General features: G+C 40.2%; 1 protein-coding gene across 1 annotated transcript in view; it reads right to left on the reverse strand.

Moving 5' to 3' along the window:
* Positions 1–15369, reverse strand: part of KLF8 (KLF transcription factor 8) — a 150184-nt gene extending 134815 nt beyond the window's left edge. The window contains exon 1 of the mRNA XM_078063956.1: positions 14913–15369. Coding sequence (XP_077920082.1) covers positions 14913–14919 — 7 coding nt within the window. The 5' untranslated portion in view covers positions 14920–15369. The remainder of the gene's footprint in view (positions 1–14912) is intronic.
* Between the last annotated feature and the right edge of the window lie 7040 nt (positions 15370–22409).

Below are 22409 nucleotides of genomic sequence, written 5' to 3' on the forward strand. Positions count from 1 at the left end.
TAGTCTCCTTGTCCTGTACTGTCATCAAAAGGTAAATTTATTTTTAAACAATAATTAATCTTACATGCAATAAACTGACAGAATGTATATTAAAAGTACTATAATTAAAGAAGGAAGTATGAAAAAAATGGGAAAATCTTTTAACTAGGAGATGGGGAACCTAGGTTCTAGTCCAGGCTCCACTGTTATCTAGCAATGTCATTTTGAGTAAACTACTTAGCCCTTTTCAGGTCTCTTCAGTTATAATATTGTATGATATATGGTTCTATGATTTAAGACATACAAGGAAGATCTAGAATATCTTTCCAAGTCTCTGCTTAATCTGTGAAATTAAATTCAAGAAAAGCAATTAAGTTCTCCACAAAATTAGGTAAACTTGAGTGTAACTCCCACAGCATTAAAAAAAACTTTTTATTATGTATAATTTCAAATGCATACAAAAATAAAGATGATCCCCCATGTGCCTATTACAAGCTTCAGTGATTTTCAGCTGATGGAAAATCTTGTTTCATCTGTACCCCCACCACTCCCCCCCAACTCACTGGGTATTTTTAGGCAAATCCCAGATATCGTATTATTTCATTCCTATGGCATTTCCAATAGGACATATTTAATCTTCACAATCCCTGTGAGGTAGGTACTATTGTTGATTCCATTATACACATGAGGAAATAGAGGCTCAGAGAGAGTAAGTAAGCCCAGGGTCACATAGCTGGTAAATGACTGGGATTTGAATCCAGGGATGATGTCTGATACCAAAGCTTCTTTACCCCTTAAAGTACTTGATACTATCCTGTACTTTTGAATAGTTTGATGATGTTGAAGATCATAATAATGGAGGTGATTTTATACCTTAGCAGTGAGCTCTATGATTAAACATTTGCAGAGAGTATTAAAGGATTCCCACTAATCATGATGTTAACCATCTAAGAATACAGAGCTCCAGCATGGCATTAAGGCATCAGTTTAGAAAAAGGACAAAGAGCCACAATAGTATAAGCTCATTGCTCTATAATGTCATGTAAAATCTCATGCAATTCACTTAAATACACCATTATTTCATGCAATAGTCTCCTCCAACAAATTAAACATGGTGCCACTTCAGCAACCAAAAAGAATTTACAATACAGTGGTCCTTGTCAATGGTTAGTACAACAAGTGTTTAAAGGTAGAGACTTTATCTCTTGAATGGCCTTTCCACTCACTGCCTGGGCTCAGAAGCACCAAGTCAAGAAGTTCTAGAAGAGTCCTGGGCCATCTCAATTTGTAGGACAAGAGGTCAAGTTAATAAAGGAACCAATAATCATCAAGGCTACATATTGATTATTATTATTTTTCAAGGCTACATATTAATTTTATTATTTTTCAAGGCTACATATAGATTCTAGAATATAGTTACAAAAACTAGAGGAACTACACAATGTACATTTATCAGAACTAGTTTCAAAAAAACAAGAAAATAGATTCACATCATACATTCCTATTCTAATTTAAGATGAAACAAGATAACTGACAGCACAGAAATAAACAAAAAAGCTAGGATGATCAGCCCCAAATAATTAAAAGTTAACTATATGCTTAACATTATGAAGATCTTCCTGAAGATACTGCACCTTGTTTGCAAGTTTGTAATTCAAAGGAAATAAAATGGAAGAGAAATGCAGAAAAAAATGAAAGATACTCTAGAGGGATAAAGGATCAATTTTTTAAAATTAAAAAAAAAGGAGCTAGGTCAAGGAATTTGCATGGTTACATTTGAGAAAAAAGGAAGTAGAGAAAAGACTGTCTTGATAATTATCTTTAAAGGCACACATTAGGAATGTGGAGAAAGCAGAAGTGTTATATTATTATTGGAGATTATAGTCGACTTAAAGAGAAACTTAGTGATAATATTCAAGTCTTTACAGAGAACCTACTAAATACCCAACACTGTAGTAGACACTGTGTGTTTGAGAGGGAAAAGCAGATAATGGTAGATTTCCACCTGGTCCCTACTTGGTCTCTACCCTTAGGGAACTTGCAGTCTAGGTCAAACAGAAAAAATTGGCAGCCCATAGTAGATGCCGGCTTATTCTCACAGTGATGTGAAAAATTAAAATCAAATTAGCTAATAATCTTTCAAAAGCAGATTTCTTTTTTTTAAATCCATTTTTCGCTTTTCTGAAAAAATTGGGAGATCTTACAACATGGAGTCTACACTAGCATGGAGAAAAATTAGCTAGAGCTGATTAATGGGTGCTCCTTTTATACAGTGCATGCTTTTCTTATTTTATTTTATTTTATTTTCATTTTTTAATTTAATTTTAATTTAATTTAATTTATTTTATTTTATTATTTTATTTATTTTATTTTATTTTATTTATTTTATTTTATTTTTTATTTTATTTTATATTTATTATTTTATTTTATTTTATTTTATTATTTTATTTTTTATTATTTTATTATTTTATTTTATTTTATTATTTATTTTATTTTATTTTATATTTTATTTTATTTTATTATTTATTTTATTTTATTTTATTTTACTTTATTTTTTATTTTATTTTATTATTTTATCTTATTTTATTATTTTATTTTATTTTATTTTATGTTATGTTAGTCACTGTACAATACATCATTAGTTTTTGATGTAGTGATCCATGATTCATTGTTAGAAAATAAGATAGAGAGATATCAGATTCCAGGTCTATGTGGTGAGATAAAACTAAGAATAAAACAATAGCAACCAAACATCACAAGATAATAGATGCTGCAGTGCTGGATTATGATTTGAGGCTATGAGCACTAATTAGAAGAGGAGACAGCTAAAAGTGGAATAGTAAGAAAAAAATCCAAAGAAATGACCTGTGGTGAGATGGGCCTTGAGGATCTAAAATTGGTCAAGAAAAGACAGAAAGGAAATCCAGTGAGAAGAAGAGTAAGTAGACTATGCACTCTGTGAAGGCAAGGGTCCCATCTAAATTATTCACCACTCTAACCACAGCTTCTAGCATGATGCCTAGAACTTTGTAGGCATCTGGTAAATGGTTGCAAAGTGAAGGATAATGGCATAATTTTTAAAAATGTGTTTTAAGGAAGATACCCTGTCAGCAGTCTACAGAATATAGAAGGCAGAAAAAATCAAGGTAGAACTAGAAGCTATTAGAATATTCTATTCGTATCATGGTAAGAGCTTACAAAGGTGTCACAAACTCAATACCTAGAAGAGCCTGGCAGGTTAAGGTTACCTAAGCCAGATGGGGAATATGGTGAACTGAGAATACATGTCCTATCCAAAAGGGGAGGGAGGGAGCAGCTCATCAACTCCACATAATTGTTGACAAGAGGGAATACTGGTGCAGTATCTTCTTATTATTCAAGAGAAGCTGGAATTCTGAGTTTTAATTAAAATATGATTTTGAAATTCTGGTAATCAATCATTTTTTTCAAAGTATGTGTCTGGGCAAACTGACATACTGGTGCTAAAGACTGAATTGTGTCCCCCACTCCCAAATTCATATGTTGAAGCCCTAACCCCCAATGTGACTTTAAGGGCCTTTATGGAAGTAATTAAGGTTAAATGAGGTCATAAGGGTAGGGCCTTCATCCAAGGGGATTAGGGTCCTTATAAGAAAAGACACCAGAGAGCTCACTCTTTTTCTCCAGGAGCACAGAGAAGAGGTTATATGAGCATACAAGGCAAAGACAGCCTTCTACATGCCAGGAAAAGGGTTCTCACCAGAACCTGGTCATGCTGGTACCTTTATCTCAGACTTCCAGCCTCCAGAACTGTAAGAAAATAAATTTCTGTTTTAATCCTCTTAGTCTATGGTATTTTGTTACAGCAGCCCTAGGAAACTAATAAACATACAAGGTTTTTTATTGCTGTTACAAACAACACTGCAAATGTTGGGAAATACACTAAATGCTATTCAATAGAAGACTGTTTAATAAATTGTGGCTCATCCATATACAGTTGACCCCTGAACGATGGAGTTAGGGGAGCTGACCCTTACACAGTCAAAAATCCACATATAACTTCTGACTCCCAAAAACTTAACTACTAAGAGCCTATTGTTGACCAGAAGCCTAACCAATAGTATAAACAGTTGATTAACATATATTTTGTATGTTATATGTATTATATACTGTATTCTTATAATAAAGCTAGAGAAAAGAAAATGGTATTAAGAAAATCATAAGGAGGGGGGCACCTGGGTGGCTCAGTCAGTTGAGGGTCCTACTCTTCATTTTGGCTCAGGTGGTGATCTCAGGGTCATGAAATTGAGCCCTGCCTGGGGCTCCAGTCTGAGCATGAAGCCAGTTTAAGACTTTTTCTCCTTCTCTCTCTGCCTGCACCCCCGGGCTTGTGCGCATGCTCGCTCACTCTCTAAAAAAAAAATCATAAGGAAGAGAAAAATATATTTATAGTACTGTACTGTGTTTATCAAAAAAAAAAAATCCATGTATAAGTGGACCCACATAGTTCAAACCCATGCTGTTCAAGGGTCAACTGCAGTGAAAAACTATGCAGTCACACAAAAGAATTTAGGTCTTTCTTTACATCGGATATGGAAAGGTCTCCAAAGTATATTTCAAGTAGACAAAGCAAGGTGTAGAGCAATATACAGAGAGTCTAAAAGTGAAGGGAAGAAAAAATGTATGCATTTACTCATTTTTTGATATGCATAAAATGTCTGTGGAAGGATCCCTAATAAGCATAACTTTAGTTGCCTCCAGTGAGGCAAAATGAGTGCCTAGGGGACAGGACTAAGAGGGAGACTCATTACTGTATATCCTTTTGTATATTTTGACTTTTGAGCAACGTGAAATGCATTACCAATTTAAAATAAATTTTTAAATAAAAAAATTTAACAATTTAGAGCAAACAAAATGTGTGTGAGCTGTTTTTGGTCTGTAGGCTAATTGTTTGTACCTCTGGACTAAGTTAAGGTGGTGTCAGAATAAAAAGAAAGGAACTGATGCTAGATACAAAGGGGAAAAAAAATAACAGCCCTTGGCAACAAGGTAGATAAAAAACTGAGGAAGAGGGAAAAGCTGATGCCAGCATTTTTAGCGTGGAGTATGGGAACCACAACAACCATATTTCCCCCACTGTTTACTACACTGTCATTTATTCTTCTAAGTGCTTTATAAAATTAACATATTTGTTCCTTACTGCAACCTTATAAGGTAGTTTCTACTAGTAACCTCAATTCGTCAATGAGAAAACAAGTGCAGACCTGAAATAACCTCATTAAGATTATGATGATGGTAAGCTGCACGACCAGGGAGATGAAAAGAAGTTTGGAATGAGGGATGGGGGAAGAGTCTAGGAGAGATGATGAATTCTATTTTAGAAATGATGAGTTTGAGGATACAATAAAATGGTCAAAATGCTAGTGATTTGATAACTGTATTGGTAACAAATACCTGGATTTGGCTACAGAGTTACATTATATCTTCTTAATTTAAAATGTTTAATAATCCCAGAGTTTAGTTTGCCCACATTACATATATTTAGTTGAAGTACAAGATACCATCTTTTAGTTTATTACACAAAGCACCTAGCATGTTACAGACATTTAAATCCAGAATCTTGCCCTACTACTCTACCTTCTACTCCAAACACACAAGCAACATTTAAATAAAATAAATCACTTAAAGTAACAAAAATGATGACACTCTCCACTTACGAAATATGTATTAGAAGTCAGGCACTGGGTCCAATGTTTTACTTACATTATTTATAATTACAAATTACTGTATTATTTTAGAGGTGAGGAAGCTAAGGCTAGATGATAAAGCTGAGCTGGGAATAATATATACATCAGAAACCCGACTTCAGGTATAAAATCCAAATTGAGGGGTCCTGGGTGACTCCGTCAGTTAAGTCTCTGATTCTTGTTTTTGGCTCAGGTCATGATCTCAGGGTCCTGGAATCCAGCCCCACCTCAGGCTCTGAGCTCAGCAGGGAGTCTGCTGGAGATTCTCTCTCCCTCTCCCTCTGGCCCTTCTCTCTCTCTCAAATAAATATATAAATAAATCTTTAAAAAATCCAAAAATTGAAAACATTATTATATGAGCATCAGAAAGTAAGTCAAACAAGTTCTCACAGTTTCTTTGGGTAAACTAGTTGAGCTTGATATGACAGTTACTCATTCCCACTCTACTTAGTAATGAGATGGCAATTGTACTAGATGATCATCTAGATCAATAATTGCGATCAGGAAAAAGATGGTGGAGGAGTAGGGGACCCTATTCCAACTGGTCCCTGGAATTGAGCTGGATATCTACCAGACCACTCTGAGCACCCACAAAATCAGCCTGAGATGTAAGAAGATCTGGATCTCTACAAACAGAAGATCACAGGCGGTTGGTTTTGAGGTACAAAGTGGGGAGCCGTGATTCCCCAGGCTGATATTGGAGGATAAATGGCAGCGGGAGGGACCCTGGCCATGGGGATCCTGCACCACTGGTGAGCAAGAGCCTCCCGCACTAGGGACGAGGCACAGACTCGCAGACCAGTAGTGGCAGGGAAAGGACTTTAGGGCAGCCCCTGGGCCAGAAACCCAGAGCGGCGGGGTCGCGTGTGCAAAATGGGAGCGGCTGGCAGTTTTAGAAGCACAAAGGGCAGAGACGTGCCCAGACCTAGAGGCAGGACTGGGAGCACTGCAGAGGGGTGAACAACCCAGGACCCTGCAGTTTATAGCAGCACAGACAGAAATGGAGATAGTGTGGCCTGGAGAGCTCACTGAAGAACAGACTGTGATCTCTCTGCTCTGAGACAGAGGTTTGGAAATGGTCTCTTCTGCTCTGACTCTAGAAAGAAACACAGAAAGCTGCCAGGGAAAGCGCCAGAAAACAAAAGCCCTAAAAAACTGGTTCCCACTGTGCCCATCACCCGCCACGGAGGGTGAGGGCAGGGCAACTCTGCCCAAAAAGAGTTGCCTGAGTAACAGCATGGCAGGCCCTTGCCCCTGAAGACAGGCTGGGAGAACAAGAGGTCAGCAATCCCAAGGTCCCTAGAAAACAGTTGCATCTTGCTTGGGTTCTGGTCAATAATTTGGACTCTATACATTCCCTCAACCACCCATCAACAGAATGACTAGGAGGAGAAACCCCCCAAATAGGAAAGACTCAGAGATTATGACTTATGCCACAGACTTACAAATGGATGCAAATATAACCAAGATGTCGGGGATGGAATTCAGGCTAGCAATTGTGAAGACAATAGCTAAAAAGGAGAAATCGATTAATGGCAACACAGAGTCTCTAAGGGCAGAAATGAAAGCTGAATTGGCAGAACTAAAAATGCTATCAGTGAGATCCAATCTAATTTAGATAATCTAACAGCTAGGGTAAGCGAGGCAGAAGAACAAATAAGTAACCTGGAAGACAATTTAATAGGTAAAAACGGAAAAGGAGGCCAGGGAAAAACAACTGAGAATCCATGAAAATAGAATCAGAGAAATAAGTGACACCATGAAGCATTCCAATTTCAGAATTATTGGAATCCCAGAGGGATTGGAGAGAAAGAGAGGACTAGAAGATATATTTGAGCAAATCGTAGCAGGGAACTTCCCTAATCTGGGGAATGAAGCAAACATTCGTGTCCTAGAGGCAGAGAGGACCCCTCCCAAGATCAAAGAAAACAGGCCAACATCCCGGCATGTAATAGGAAAATTCGCAAATCTTAGAACCAAGGAAACCATCTTAAGGGCAGGTAGGGGGAAGAGATTCCTACGTACAGAGGGAGGAACATCAGAATAACGTCAGACCTATCCACAGAGACCTGGCAAGCCAGAAAGGCCTGGCAAGACACATTCTGGGTATTAAATGCGAAGAACATGCAGCCAAGAATACTTTATCTGGCAAGGCTATCATTTAGAATGGATGGAGACATGCAGAGCTTCCAGGACCAGCAGAAATTGAAAGAATATGTGACCACTAAGCCGGCCCTGCAAGAAATATTAAGGGGGGTTCTATAAAAGGAGAAAGACCCCAAGAGTCATATACAACAGAAATTTACAGGGACAATCTATAAAAACAATGTCTTCACAGGCAACGTGATGATAATTAATTCATATCTTTCAATAATCACTCTCAACATGAATAGCCTCAATGCTCCCATAAAAGGGCACAGGGTTGCAGATTGGATAAAAAGACAGGACACATCCATATGCTGTCTACAAGAGACTCATTTTGAACGTAAAGATAGATCCGGACTGAAATTGAAGGGATGGGGATCCATCTTCCATGCCAACGGACCTCAAAAGAAAGCTGGGGTAGCAATTCTTATACCAGACAAATTAGATTTTAAACTAAAGTCTGTAGTTAGAGACACAGTAGGACACTATATCATTCTTAAAGGGTCTATCCAACAAGATCTAACAATTGTAAATATGTATGCCCCCAACATGGGAGCAGCCATCTACATAAGCCAACTGTTAACCAAAATAAAGAGTCATATTGATAACAATACGTTAATTGTAGGAGACCTCAATACTCCATTCTCAGCAATGCACAGATCACCTAAGCAGAAAATCAATAAGGAAACAAGAGCTTTGAATGATACACTGGACCAGATGGACCTCATAGATATTTACAGAACATTCCACCCTAAAACAACAGAATACTCATTCTTCTCGAGCGCACATGGAACTTTCTCCAGAATAGACCACATACTGGGTCACAAATCAGGGCTCAACCGATACCAAATGATTGAGATTATTCCCTGCATATTCTCAGACCACAACGCTCTAAAACTGGAACTCAGTCACCAAAAAAATTTGGAAGAAATTCAAACACTTGGAAGCTAAAGACGACTCTGCTCAAGAATGTTTGGGTCAACCAGGAAATCAAAGAAGAACTTAAACAATTCATGGAAATCAATGAGAACAAAAACACATCGGTCCAAAACCTATGGGATACTGCAAAGGCGGTCCTAAGGGGGAAATACAGAGCCATCCAAGCCTCACTCAAAAAAATAGAAAAATCCTGAATTCACCAACTAACTCTACACCTTAAAGAACTAGAGAAAAAGCAACAAAGGATGCCTAAGCCACGCATTAGAAGAAAAATAATTAAGATTAGAGCTGAGATCAATGAATTAGAAACCAGAAACACAGTAGATCAGATAAAAGAAACAAGAAGTTGGTTCTTTGAAAGAATCAATAAGATCGATAAACCACTGGCCAGACTTATCCAAAAGAAAAGAGAAAGGACCCAAATTAATAAAATGATGAATGAAAGGGGAGAGATCACGACTAACACTAATGAAATAGAAACAATTATTAGAAATTATTATCAACAACTCTATGCCAAGAAACTGAGCAATCTGGATGACATAGATGCCTTCCTGGAAACCTATAAGCTGCCAAGACTGAAACAGGAAGAAATTGACAACCTGAATAGGCCAATAACCAGTAACAAGATTGAAGCAGTGATCCAAAACCTCCCAAAAAAGAAGAGTCCAGGGCCTGATGGATTCCCTGGGGAATTCTACCAAACATTCAAAGAAGAAATAATACAAATTCTACTGAAGCTGTTTCAAAAAATAGAAACAGAAGGAAAACTTCCAAACTCATTCTATGAGGCCAGCATTACCTTAATCCCCAAACCAGGCAAAGACCCCATCAAAAAGGAGAATTTCAGACTGATATCCCTGATGAATATGGATTCCAAAATCCTCCACAAAATCCTAGCTAATAGGATCCAACAATATATTAAAAGGATCATCCACCACGACCAGGTGGGATTTATCCCCGGGATGTAAAGGTGGTTCCACATTTGCAAATCAATCAATGTGATAAAACACATTAATAAGAGGAGAGAGAAGAACCACATGGTCCTCTCAATTGATGCAGAAAAAGCATTTGACAAAATACTGCATCCTTTCCTGAATAAAACTCTTTAGAATATAGGGACAGAGGGAACATTCCTCAAGTTCATAAAATCCATCTATGAAATACCCATAGCGAATATCATCCTCAATGGGGAAAAGCTGAGAGCCTTTCCCTTCAGATCAGGAACATGTCAAGGATGCCCACTCTAGCGACTATTGTTCAACACAGTACAAGAAGTGGGACACCTGGGTGGCTCAGTCGCTGGGCGTCTGCCTTCGGCTCAGGTCATGATCCTAGGGTCCTGGGATCGAGTCCCGCATCAGGCTCCCTGCTCCGCGGGGAGCCTGCTTCTCCCTCTGCTTGTGCTCTCTCTCTCTGACAAATAAATAAAATCTTAAAAAAAAAAAAAAAAAAAACATAGTACAAGAAGTCCTAGCAACAGCAATCAGACAACAAAAATAAATAAAAGGCATTCAAATTGACAAGGAAAAAGTCAAACTCTCTTTTTTCGCAGATGACATGATACTTTATGTGGAAAACCCAAAAGACTCCACCCCCAAATTACTAGAACTCATACAGCAATTCAGTAATGTGGCAGGATACAAAATCAATGCACAGAAATCAGTTGTTTTCTTATACACTAACAATGCAACTGTAGAAAGAGAAATTAGAGAGACGATTCCATTTACAATAGCACCAAACACCATAAGATACCTTGGAATAAACCTAACCAAAGAGGTAAAGGATCTATACTGTAGGAACTACAGAACACTCATGAAAGAAATCGAAGAAGACACAAAAAGATGGAAAAATATTCCATGTTCATGGATCAGAAGAATAAACATTGTTAAAATGTCTATGCTACCCAGAGCAATCTATACCTTCAATGCCATCCCGATCAAAATTCCAATGACATTTTTCAAAGTGCTGGAACAAACAATCCTAAAATTTGTATGGAATCAGAAAAGACCCCGAATAGCCAAGGAAATGTTGAAAAAGAAAAACAAAGCTGGGGGCATCACATTGCCTGATTTCAAGCTTTATATTACAAAGCAGTGATCACCAAGACAGCATGGTACTGGCACAAAAACAGACATATAGACCAATGGAACAGAATAGAGAGCCCAGATATGGACCCTCAACTCTATGGTCAAATAATCTTCAACAAAGCAGGAAAAAATATGCAATGGAAAAAAGACAGTCTCTTCAATAAATGGTGCTGGGAAAATTGGACAGCCACATGCAGAAGAATGAAACTCGACCATTCTATAACATCATACACAAAGATAAACTCAAAATGGATGAAAGACCTCAATGTGAGACAGGAATCAATCAAAATCCTAGAGGAGAACATAGGCAGTAACCTCTTTGACATCGGCCACAGCAACTTCTTTCAAGATACATTTCCAAAAGCTAGCAAGACAAAAACAAAAATGAACTTTTGGGACTTCATCAAGATAAAAAGCTTTTGCACAGCAAAGGAAACATTCAACAAAACAAAGAGGCAACCCACAGAATGGGAGAAGATATTTGCAAATGACACTACAGATAAAGGGCTGGTATCCAAGATCTATAATGTACTTCTCAAACTCAACACCCAAAAAACAAATAATCAAGTCAAAAGTGGGCAGAAGATTTGAAAAGACATTTCTCTGAAGACATACAAACGGCTAACAGACACATGAAAAAATGTTCATTATCATTAGCCATCAGGGAAATTCAAATCAAAACCACATTGGATACCACCTTACACCACTTAGGATGGCAAAAATGGACAGAGAAAGAAACAACAAATGTTGGAGAGGTTGTGGAGAAAGGGGAACCCTCTTACACTGTTGGTGGGAATGCAAGTTGGTAGAGCCACTTTGGAAACCAGTTTGGATGTTACTCAAAAAATTAAAAATAGAGCTACCCTATGTCCCAGCAATTGCACTCCTGGGTATTTACCCCAAAGACACAGATGTAGTGAAAAGAAGGGCCATATGCACCCCAATGTTCATCGCAGCAGTGTCCACAATAGCCAAACTGTGGAAAGAGCCGAGATGCCCTTCAACAGATGAATGGATAAAGAAGATGTGGTCCATATATACAATGGAATATTACTCAGCCATCAGAAAGGATGAATACCCAACTTTTCCATCAACATGGATGGGACTGGAGATTATGCTAAGTGAAATAAGTCAAGCAGAGAAAGTCAATTATCATATGGTTTTACTTATTTGTGGAAGGCATGGAGGACATTAGGAGAAGGAAGGGAAAAATGGGGGGGGGAATCGGAGGGTGAGATGAACCATGAGAGACTATGGACTCTGAGAAACAAACAGGGTTTTGGAGGGGAGGGGGGATGTTTTAGCCCAGTGATGGATATTAAGGAGGGCATGTACTACATGGAGCACTGGGTGTTACACGAAAACAATGAATCATGGATCACCACATCAAATGTATTGTATGGTGACTAACATAACATAATAAAGTTTTAAAAATTAAAAAAAATAGATCAATAAAAAGACACTGAAGACATTTAAGACTTAAGACATTAAGGTATTTAATAAGGAATGAATGTTAAAAATGAATTTTTAACAAATTTTTCAGTGCCTGACACATAGCATGTCAACACATATTTGTGAAATGAATTATATAGCCAAAGGCAATCTTCTCATTATTCATCAATTTAAGTGAAGTAATAAACTACAACTGACTCAAGGCAAGGGTGAATATGAATGTGTCAAATAATAATGATGCCCCTGCTGGAAGGATAAAGAATAAATAGTTGATCTTTCTCACCACCAGACATACAATATGGAGAGAGAAATGATGACTGTACCAGGCTTGGTTTGCTTGGTTACTGGAATTCAATTAGCTGAACCAACAAGGGCCCCATCTCAGAAATGCATATACTAGAAGGATGGGGGCTGGGGGGAAGAAAGTGGTAGTGGTGATCTAGTTCACGTTTTTTATCCAATTTTCTTTCCAGTGTATCCTGAAAGAGGGACCTATAGCTCCCTAGAACTCTAGAAGTAGAGCCATTAACCAGTTTGGTCTTGAGGAGGGACTAGATGTACACATCACTTTTACTTGACTTTATATTTCTTTCCTTCCTGTTATCTGCTCTCTGCCCTCCAAGCTAACCTGAAGACACTGTTCCCAGCCTATTCTCTGTGTCCCCAACAGTCACCAAAGATTAACAACCCTCATATACAAGGGTTCCCCCCAAAATTCTGAAGAATGGAATGAGGTCATTTGTGAGTCACTGGATTCTGCTGTCCAAAGGTCCTGTTGGTTATATCATCTTGGTTAAGTTGCCAGAAGAATCAGGGTGAAAGGCAAGCTAGTGGCTCTTTCTCTCAGCGGTACTAAAGTCCAGTGGGGGGCACCTGGGTGGTTAAGCATCTGCCTTCAGCTCAGGTCATGATCCCAGAGTCCTCGGGATTGAGTCCCACATCAGGCTCCCTGCTCAGCGGGGAGTCTGCTTCTCCCTCTGTCCCTCCCCCTGCTTGTGCTCCTGCTCTCTCCCTCTCTCTCTCAAAAATAAAGTCTAGTGGAAACAATGTTAAATCAGAAGCAAATAAAACCTGTGTTCTAGCCTCAGCCTTAGGGCAAGCTAATTCAGTCTTCTGAGGTCTCCTTTCATCCCATCTGCAAGAAGTTTTAAAAAACAGGGAAACACTAGGGCACCTGGGTGGCTCAGTTGGTTAAGTGACTGCCTTCGGCTCAGGTCATGATCCTGGAGTCCTGGGATGGAGTCCCCCACATCGGGCTCCCGGCTCAGTGGGGAGCCTGCTTCTCCCTCTGACCCTCGCCCCTCTCATGCTGTTTCTCTCTCTCTCTCTCTTTCTCAAATAAATTAAATAAATAAAATCTTTAGGAAAAAAAAAACCAAGGAAACACTAATTCTATCAATAGTGCTCCAGGGAAAGTCTCAAACTGAATAGGAAAATGAAGTAAGACTAAGAGTACTTGCAGCCTCTGTCACATACACCACGGTATTTAATCTATTCAAATATCTTTTGAGATAACATTATCAATCGGCATTCTCTAGAGGAGAAAAGCATTGCCCAGGGTCATGCAACTAGTAAGCAGTGGTAATTGGGTTTCAAATCAGATCTGTCTGTTACCCCAAACCATCACAGTCTCTATCAGTATTAAATTCAAATTTAGAGATTATTCTCTTGGTCAAGTTATTATCACACTGACTGACATCAGACATGTGCTTAATGTTTTCCTTTACAATAAAGACAATACCAAAGGAAACAGGGGACCATTCCCTTGACCATCTGTTTGGATTTATTTTTCCAAAGAATAGATTTTATTTATTTTGCCATTTATATTTCCTCAAATTCTTAGAATTAAAAAAAAAAAAAAAAAGACCACAAAAAGGACAGTTCTTCCAAATGACCATTGCAAGTCGATTCGCCACAGCAACCTCAGCAATTCAGCCCAATCTTCCATCTACACAGAGGAACCAACTCCCTTGGCCTTGTCTTAAAGAGCCAGGGCGGGACCTAGACTCCTCCTCTAACCAAGCTCAGCCCCTCCTTAAAGAGCCGGCACGCCCAAAGCAGCTCCGACCCAGAGGCTGCCTCCAGGGGCCTGCCGCTCAGTATCCCCGGTAGCCCCTGGTAGAAACTTCACCCCCCGCCCGCTCCTCTTTCCTTTTTGAAGCATCTCTAGGTATCCTCTACTGCTTAGAGGGTTACTTGGGAGCGTTGGCCTTCTGAACTCTGTTCTCTCTTGCTGCAACTTTGGCTGCGTAGGGTTAAGTCAAAGACAAACCTCTCCTTAAGGAGAACTGAGATGGCCGAGCCAGGGACGGATTAAATTAGACAAATCTATCCGCTCCTGGCCCCCCACTCATTTCTCCCTCGAGTCTTCCCCAAAGTGCTTCTCCCCTTCCTAGCCCCTCTTTGCTCAGCCCTTTAGCAAAATCATTTTTCCCTTGGGTTTCATTTGATTCCACATAGTGTTCATACCCTCCGTTCCCCAACCCTCCTCCCGGCTGCTAAAACCTAAAGAGGTATGGGGGTGCGGGGTAGAATTCAGATCAGGAGACAGGGGTGTGTGGGTTCTAACCCTGGAGTCACTTACCATTCATGTCGCTAGCTGGTGACTCCTGAAGTGTCCGGAGCTCATGCTGTCCTCTGGGAGGCTCATACTCCTGAGCCGATCGAAGACAGCTGTCTCTCTCACACCCGCCCCTGTCAGCGCACCGGGCGACTAGCCCTCGCCTTCTCTTTCCCGGGCCCCCACCTCCTCTTTTTCTCCTGGCCGGAAAATGGGGAGGAGGGCCAGAGCAGAGGGAGTCAATTCAGACACAGCTGGACTACCCTAAAAAAAAAAGGGAAACAAAGCCCTCAAGCATCCAACCCCAAACTCGGGGGTTGGGGGTAGGTTAGCAAAGCAGACTTCCTAAAAAGAATCTTCCCCCTGCTTCCAATGCAGATCTTTTCCTCGGCTAAAAATAAAGTGAATTCGCCAGGTCGAAGTGGCCAAGGCTGAGAATCCTCCGTTTCCCTTTCACCTCTGCTAATTCAGTTCCGGCCAAGCCCACTCTCCACCCATCTCTGAACTCCACACACCCTTGAAAAGAGGACTGGGGTAGGAGCTAAGAAAACCAAGCCAAATCCCCAAATACTACTTGAATACAAAGTTGAGGCAGAGAAGGACTCCTTCAAGACACCCACGAGAAGATACTTCAAGGAGATCCCTTTACTGCGGCAGTTGACGCCACACACCCCAGCGCCTTCCTTTAAAAAAGGCCGGGGGCGGAGAGCAAATGTCTACGTTTGGTGGAAACATATACGGGCACCCTCAGCTCAGGGGAGAGGCTTCAGCAAAAAATGGTAACAATTTGTGAGGGTTCTCTGGGGCGAGGTTTCTTAAAGGCACCTAAGTTGTCCCATTAGGGACCTCGCGCCCATGCGGGTCAGAACCTAAAGTGCTCGCTAGGCGACCTGAGTGGATGGGGTGACTCTGTCTCTAGTCCAGCTAGACCCAGAGGAGAGGTGTGACTCTTTATGAGGATGGAGTTCCTTAAATGGGACAGGCAGGCCGCTAGAGGAGAGTGCGGTGGGAGAAGGTGGAGAAGGGTGGGGCTTGAGAACAGAAAGGGAGAAGGGAGGGGGTGGGGCGGGGCCCTGGGCGGAGAGCTCTGGCTTCGCCCTTGGCGGCCGCTTCAGTCTCCAGCAGCAGCAGGTATAACTCGAAACAATTTCACTTCCTTATTGGTCCTAGGAAGAGGCTTACAAGCACACTGCTTGGTCACCTATCCTTTCTGGTTAAGCTAACCTACCAGGGGAGGATGAAAGGCATGCGGGGATACTGGGTGGGGGCTCTCTAGAAAGAGAGGAATGGGAAAAGGGAAGAGCAAGAAATCTGGCAACTGTAAGCGATAATTACCCGTCCCCGCTCTCCATGGTAACAGTATGACACCAGCAAGGACAGCGAGGTTACAGTGTCTTCTAAGGGAGGAGAATAAGAGCAAAGAAGAAGGGAGCTGGGGGCATGTTCTCACAAGAGATAAGGGAAGGAGGTGAGGGTGAAAGAGTGGGTGGAGAAGGAAGAATTGAAGGAATTGTGAAACAGAAAGCTCTCAACACCCTGAGACCGCCTCTCAGCCGAGCATTGGTAAAGATCCCTGTAGAGCTGATTCCTATGGATAACAGCCACATTTCCAGGATTTCTTTGTCCTTGCCTGAAAGTCCCTCTCTAGCTCATTTTAATAGGAGGCCAGGAAGTCACAAGCAACCACAAGCTCTTTTCAGTGCCTCTTCTCTACCACAATTCTTTTAAAGGGGAGGGAAGAGAAGAGAGACAAGAAACAAAGCAGAGGGAGTGAGAGAGCAGAGGAACAGAATAAATAATAATAGCTACTGTATATTCAGTACCTAATATGGGAAAGTCACTGGGCCAGGTGCTTTTACATTCATCATTTCTCATTTCTTTCTTTTTTTTTTTTTTAAGACTTATTTATTTATTTGTCAGAGAGAGAGAGAGAGAGCATGTAGAAGCAGGGGGAGCAACAGGCAGAGGGAGAGGGAGAAGCAGGCTCCCAGCTGAGCAAGGAAATGGATGTGGGACTCATCCCAGGACCCTGGGATCTTGACTTGAGCTGAAGGCAGACACTTAACTGACTGAGCCATCCAGGCGTCCCATTTATCATTTATGTCTGATAACAACCCTGGAAAGTAGGTAGTAGTATACTCCCCAAGATAGGTTTTTTTTTTTTTTTCAAATAAAGAAATTGAGATTCAGAGCCCAGTACTTCCCAACACATATATGTCCACTTGCTTAATATTTCTACCTGAATGTCTTCTAATCATCTTATCTTCTCTTAGTCTGTCCCAAATTCTCTGTTCTCCCTCCTGTAGTTCACCTGCTAACTACTTGAATGGAATCAACATGCACCGTGGCCTTTAAAGCAGCATGCTGAGACTTACCTTTAATCTGCTGTAATCTGAAATATACCTACCTCTCAAGCAGCAGAGCTTTTGCTGCTTACCTGTATTACAAATCCCTGAGAATGCCAGCCTTGTTCCATCCTCTATACTTTGGCTCATCTTGCTTTCTTTGTCTGAAATGGCCTAAGATCTCTATCCACCTTCTTGAAAGGACTAATTGAAGATCATCTCCCTTCCTTACTTAATTCCTTCATGCAGAACTAATCATTGCTTCCTCTGTGCTCTTCTCTACCTCAGTGCACATATTTGTTGATATAATTGCCTCCCCCTACTAGATTATAAAGTCCCTGAGGTTAGGCACTAAGCAGCATCATTTCTGTAACCTGGGTACCTGGTATTATTATTCACAATAATAATAGTTACTGAGCATTAACTATGTGCCAAGCTCTATTCTAAGCATATTCTCTCTCTCCCTCCCTCATACATGTATATGTATACAAACATATATACATATATATTTTATATACACATATAGTCATTGAATCCTTCTAACAACCTATAGGTAGGTATTGTTACTATCCCCATTTTACAGATGAGGAAACTAAGGGACAGAGATTAAATAACATGAATATGCATTTGTTGAATGAAATCATATCCCTGTTGAACAAAAGAATATCCCTGTAGTAGGGGTTTTATAAAGAACTCCCTATCTTACTATACCATATTTTCCCACCATCTGCTTAGCTTACAAAGTAAGATGTGTTGACAAGAAACCATATAGACAAGTGTACAACTCTCCACACATTCTTTAAAAATGAATCACTTTATCCCGTGGAGACTTAGTATCTCAATGTATAAAATTTGGGGAGTTCTACTCAACATAGGATTCTCACTACTCCAACCAACGATTTTTTCAACAACACTAGAAAGTTTTCTCTTAGATTCAAGTGCATGAAAGGAAGTTGAACTGTTTATAGCAAGAATTAATGCATTTTCATGATGTTCAGATGAAAATCAGCATGTAACTGAAGTAAAATTTTAAAGAGTAGCCAGTACAATTCCTGATTTAAGATATGTGTGCCTCAAGGTCATAATGAGTTCCTTGTCCAATCTGGAAAAGCTTCTCAAGAAGCCATATTCATCTGCAGATAGCTAAACAGTTTACATTCTTATTAACAGTCTTTCTTTAATTTATTTTAAGCCCAAGTTTTTTGTTTGCTTTTTAGTAATACTGCTTCAACTTTATTTGTGGGGAAACTAAGACCTCAGATGGCAAATTTGGTTTCTGTAAAACATAAATTATTGAAACTTGGAAAACAAACCCAAGAGTCTTCTATCCATTTAGTCAATAAAATGGATATTGTAGGGCGCCTGGGTGACTCAGTTGGTTAAGCGACTGCCTTCGGCTCAGGTCATGATCCTGGAGTCCCTGGATCAAGTCCCGCATCGGGCTCCCTGCTCAGCAGGGAGTCTGTTTCTCCCTCTCCCGCTACCCCCTCTTGTGCTCTCTCTCTCTCTCACTCTCTCTCTCAAATAAATAAATAAAAATAAAATCTTTAAAAATAAAATGGATATTGTAGATATTGTGTTATATCAAGAACCATGCTGTTAGGGGGAGAAAGGAGAACATCTGTCTTTGCAAGAGCCTCCAGTGAAGGAACCCTTAGTTCACCAAGCAGCACATTAGTCCATATTTCCCTTTAGTCTTCTAGAACTGGCTTCTGTCTCAAATTAGGACTCAAAGATGGCTCACAGGGAACTGTGTACCTCATGACCATAGTTAAGGGCAAAGGCAAAACTTTTACTTTATACTTGGCCTCTTGACATGTCAATTATCGTCATGTGGCTGGTGTTGTGTAAGTCACAGGAAAGGATGTGGGGGAGGAGGTATGAAGAACTAGAAGTTGTGATCAGTTTCCCTCTCCTAGGAAGCACCACAGGCTCTCCTTTCTATTAGCTGGCTTAAAAAATAAACTGAATAGCGACTTGCAGTATCTTCAACTCCTTCCATCCCATCCTAAGCCTTAGGGAGACTGTCTGCTTAAAGTAATAGCCTGTGCTTTCCTCTATACCCAAACAGTCAGATGAAGAATATAAGAGTTAAATTAAGCAGGGAACCTAATGAACAACAGCTAAGAGACATGCAGATATCCCATGTGTAAGGGCCCGCAAGATACTGTTCTTCCTTTTCCCTCTTTCTCTTCATCCTCCTGCTTCTCCCCCATGTTTTTTGTTTTGTTTTGTTTTTTGAAAGCCAGCTGACAAACTACTAGGGTGGAGCCCAGCCTGAGGGCTGGAGAGAGGGAAGGGAGGAAACGCCTGAGAAAGAGGACTCCACCCTCCCAGCTCCTAGTAAAACAACAACCAAAAAAGGCTTAAGAAGCTGGGGTTGAGAAAAATGTGGGCCAGAATAGGGTGAACTGAGGAAGGGTGGGGAGAGTGAGGGGAATCAAGGGGCTCAGAAGGGTAGAGCTGGTCTGAGGACAAGAGGGAAGTCAAGCAATATATAATCAGAAAAGCCTGAATTCTTAAGTTACTGTTGTTCATGGAACAACAAAATTGTAACTAAACCCGATGCATAGCTCAAATCTAATGGGAACAAAATTGCCCTCCTCACCCACTTCCTTCTTGCTCTGCAGGTCCCCAGAGGGCACATTCCTCCTGAGGGCTCAGCAAAAAGGAGACCTTATACCCCTCTGTTAATGTTGAACAGGTGTTAAGTTCCCCACACATCCCAGAGGACAGTGCTAAGTTTATTGCCAGAAAAAGATAAAAGATATTTTGGAGAAGGAAATCTAGTTAGATGAGGAGGAAAAAGCCTGGAAGGAGATTGTGAGAGAAAAACAATGACAAATTACAATCTGTACAACCTTGAGCAAGTGACTTTACTTTTCTATAAGTCAATTTCCTCATCTAGCTTTTTTTAAATTTTATTTTATTATGTTATGTTAGTCACCAAACAATACATCATTAGTTTTTGATGTAGTGATCCACTATTCATTGTTTTCGTATAACACCCAGTGCTCCATGTAGTCGATTCATTGTTTTAGTATAACACCCAGTGCTCCATGCAGTACATGCCCTCTTTAATACCCATCACCGGGCTAACCCATCCCCCCTCCGCCCTCCCCTCGAAAACCCTCAGTTTGTTTCTCAGAGTCCATAGTCTCTCATGGTTCATCTCTCCCTCTGATTTCCCCCCTTTCATTTTTCCCTTCGTTCTCCTAATGTCCTCCATGCTACTCCTTATGTTCCACAAATAAGTGAAACCATATAATAATTGACTTTCTCTGCTTGACTTATTTCACTTAGCATAATCTCCTCCAGTCCCATGCATGTTGATACAAAAGTTGGCTATTCATCCTTTCTGAGGGCTGAGTAATAATATTACATTGTATGTATGGACCACATCTTCTTTATCATTCAACTTTTGAAGGGCATCTCGGCTCTTTCCACAGTTTGGCTGTTGCGGACATTGCTGCCATGAACATTGGGGTACATATGGCCCTTCTTTTTACTACATCTGTGTCTTTGCGGTAAATACCCAGTAGTACAATTGCTGAGTCATAGGGTAGCTCTATTTTTTAATCTTCTGAGGCACCTCCACACTGTTTTCCAAAGTGGCTGTACCAACTTACATTCCCACCAATGGTGTAAGAGAGTTCCCCTTTCTCTACAACCTCTCCAACCTTTGTTGTTTCTTTCCCTGTCCATTTTTGCCATTCTAACTGGTGTAAGGTGGTATCTCAGTGTGGTTTTGATTTGAATTTCCCTGATGGCTAATGATGATGAACCTTTTTTCATGTCTCTGTTAGCCATTTGCATGTCTTCTTTGGAGAAGTGTCTGTTCATGACTTCTGCCCATTTTTTGACTTGATTATTTGTTTTTTGGGTGTTCAGTTTGAGAAGTTCTTTATAGATCTTGGATACCAGCCCTTTATCTGTAATGTCATTTAAAGATATCTTCTCCCATTCTGAGGGTTGCCTCTTTGTTTTGTTGACTACTTCCTTTGCTGTGCAGAAGCTTTTTACCCTGATGAAGTCCAAAAAGTTCATTTTTACTTTTGTGTCACTAGCCTTTGGAGATGTATCTTGAAAGAAGTTGCTGTGGGCGATGTCAAAGAGGTTACTGCCTATGTTCTCCTCTAGGATTTTGATGGAGTTGTGTCTCACATTGAGGTCTTTCATCCATTTTGAATTTATCATTATGTATGGTGTTAGAGAATGGTTGAGTTTCATTCTTCTGCATGTGGCTGTCCAATTTTCCCAGCACCATTTATTGAAGAGACTGTCTTTTTTCCATTGCATATGTTTTCCTGCTTTGTCGAAGATTATTTGACCATAGAGTTGAGGGTCCATATCTGGGTTCTCTATTCTGTTCCATTGGTCTATATGTCTGTTTTTGTGCCAGTGCCATGCTGTCTTGGTGATCACTGCTTTGTAATATAAAGCTTGAAATCAGGCAATGTGATGCCCCCAGCTTTGTTTTTCTTTCTCAGCATTTCCTTGGCGATTCAGGGTCTTTTCTGATTCCATACAAATTTTAGGATTGTTTGTTCCAGCACTTTGAAAAATGTCATTGGAATTTTGATCAGGATGGCATTGAAGGTATAGATTGCTCTGGGTAGCATAGACATTTTAACAATGTTTATTCTTCTGATCCATGAGCATGGAATGTTTTTCCATCTTTTTGTGTCTTCTTCAATTTCTTTCATGAGTGTTCTGTAGTTCCTACAGTATAGATCCTTTACCTCTTTGGTTAGGTTTATTCCAAGGTATCTTATGGTTTTTGGTGCTATTTTAAGTGGAATCGATTCTCTAATTTCTCTTTCTACAGTTGCATTGTTAGTGTATAAGAAAGCAACTGATTGGGGCACCTGGGTGGCTCAGTTGGTTAAGCAACTGCCTTCGGCTCAGGTCATGATTCTGGAGTCCCGGGATCGAGTCCCACATCGGGCTCCCTGCTCAGTGGGGGGTCTGCTTCTCCCTCTGACCCTTCCCCTCTCATGCTCTCTGTCTCCCATTCTCTCTCTCAGATAAATAAATAAAAACTTTTTTTTTTAAAAAAAGAAAGCAACTGATTTCTGTGCATTGATTTTGTATCCTGCCACATCACTGAATTGCTGGATGAGTTCTAGTAATTTGGGGGTGGAGTCTTTTGGGTTTTCCACATAAAGTATCATGT

This window comes from Halichoerus grypus, chromosome X (genome assembly GCF_964656455.1).
Source record: "Halichoerus grypus chromosome X, mHalGry1.hap1.1, whole genome shotgun sequence".
In the NCBI taxonomy this organism is placed as follows: domain Eukaryota; kingdom Metazoa; phylum Chordata; class Mammalia; order Carnivora; family Phocidae; genus Halichoerus; species Halichoerus grypus.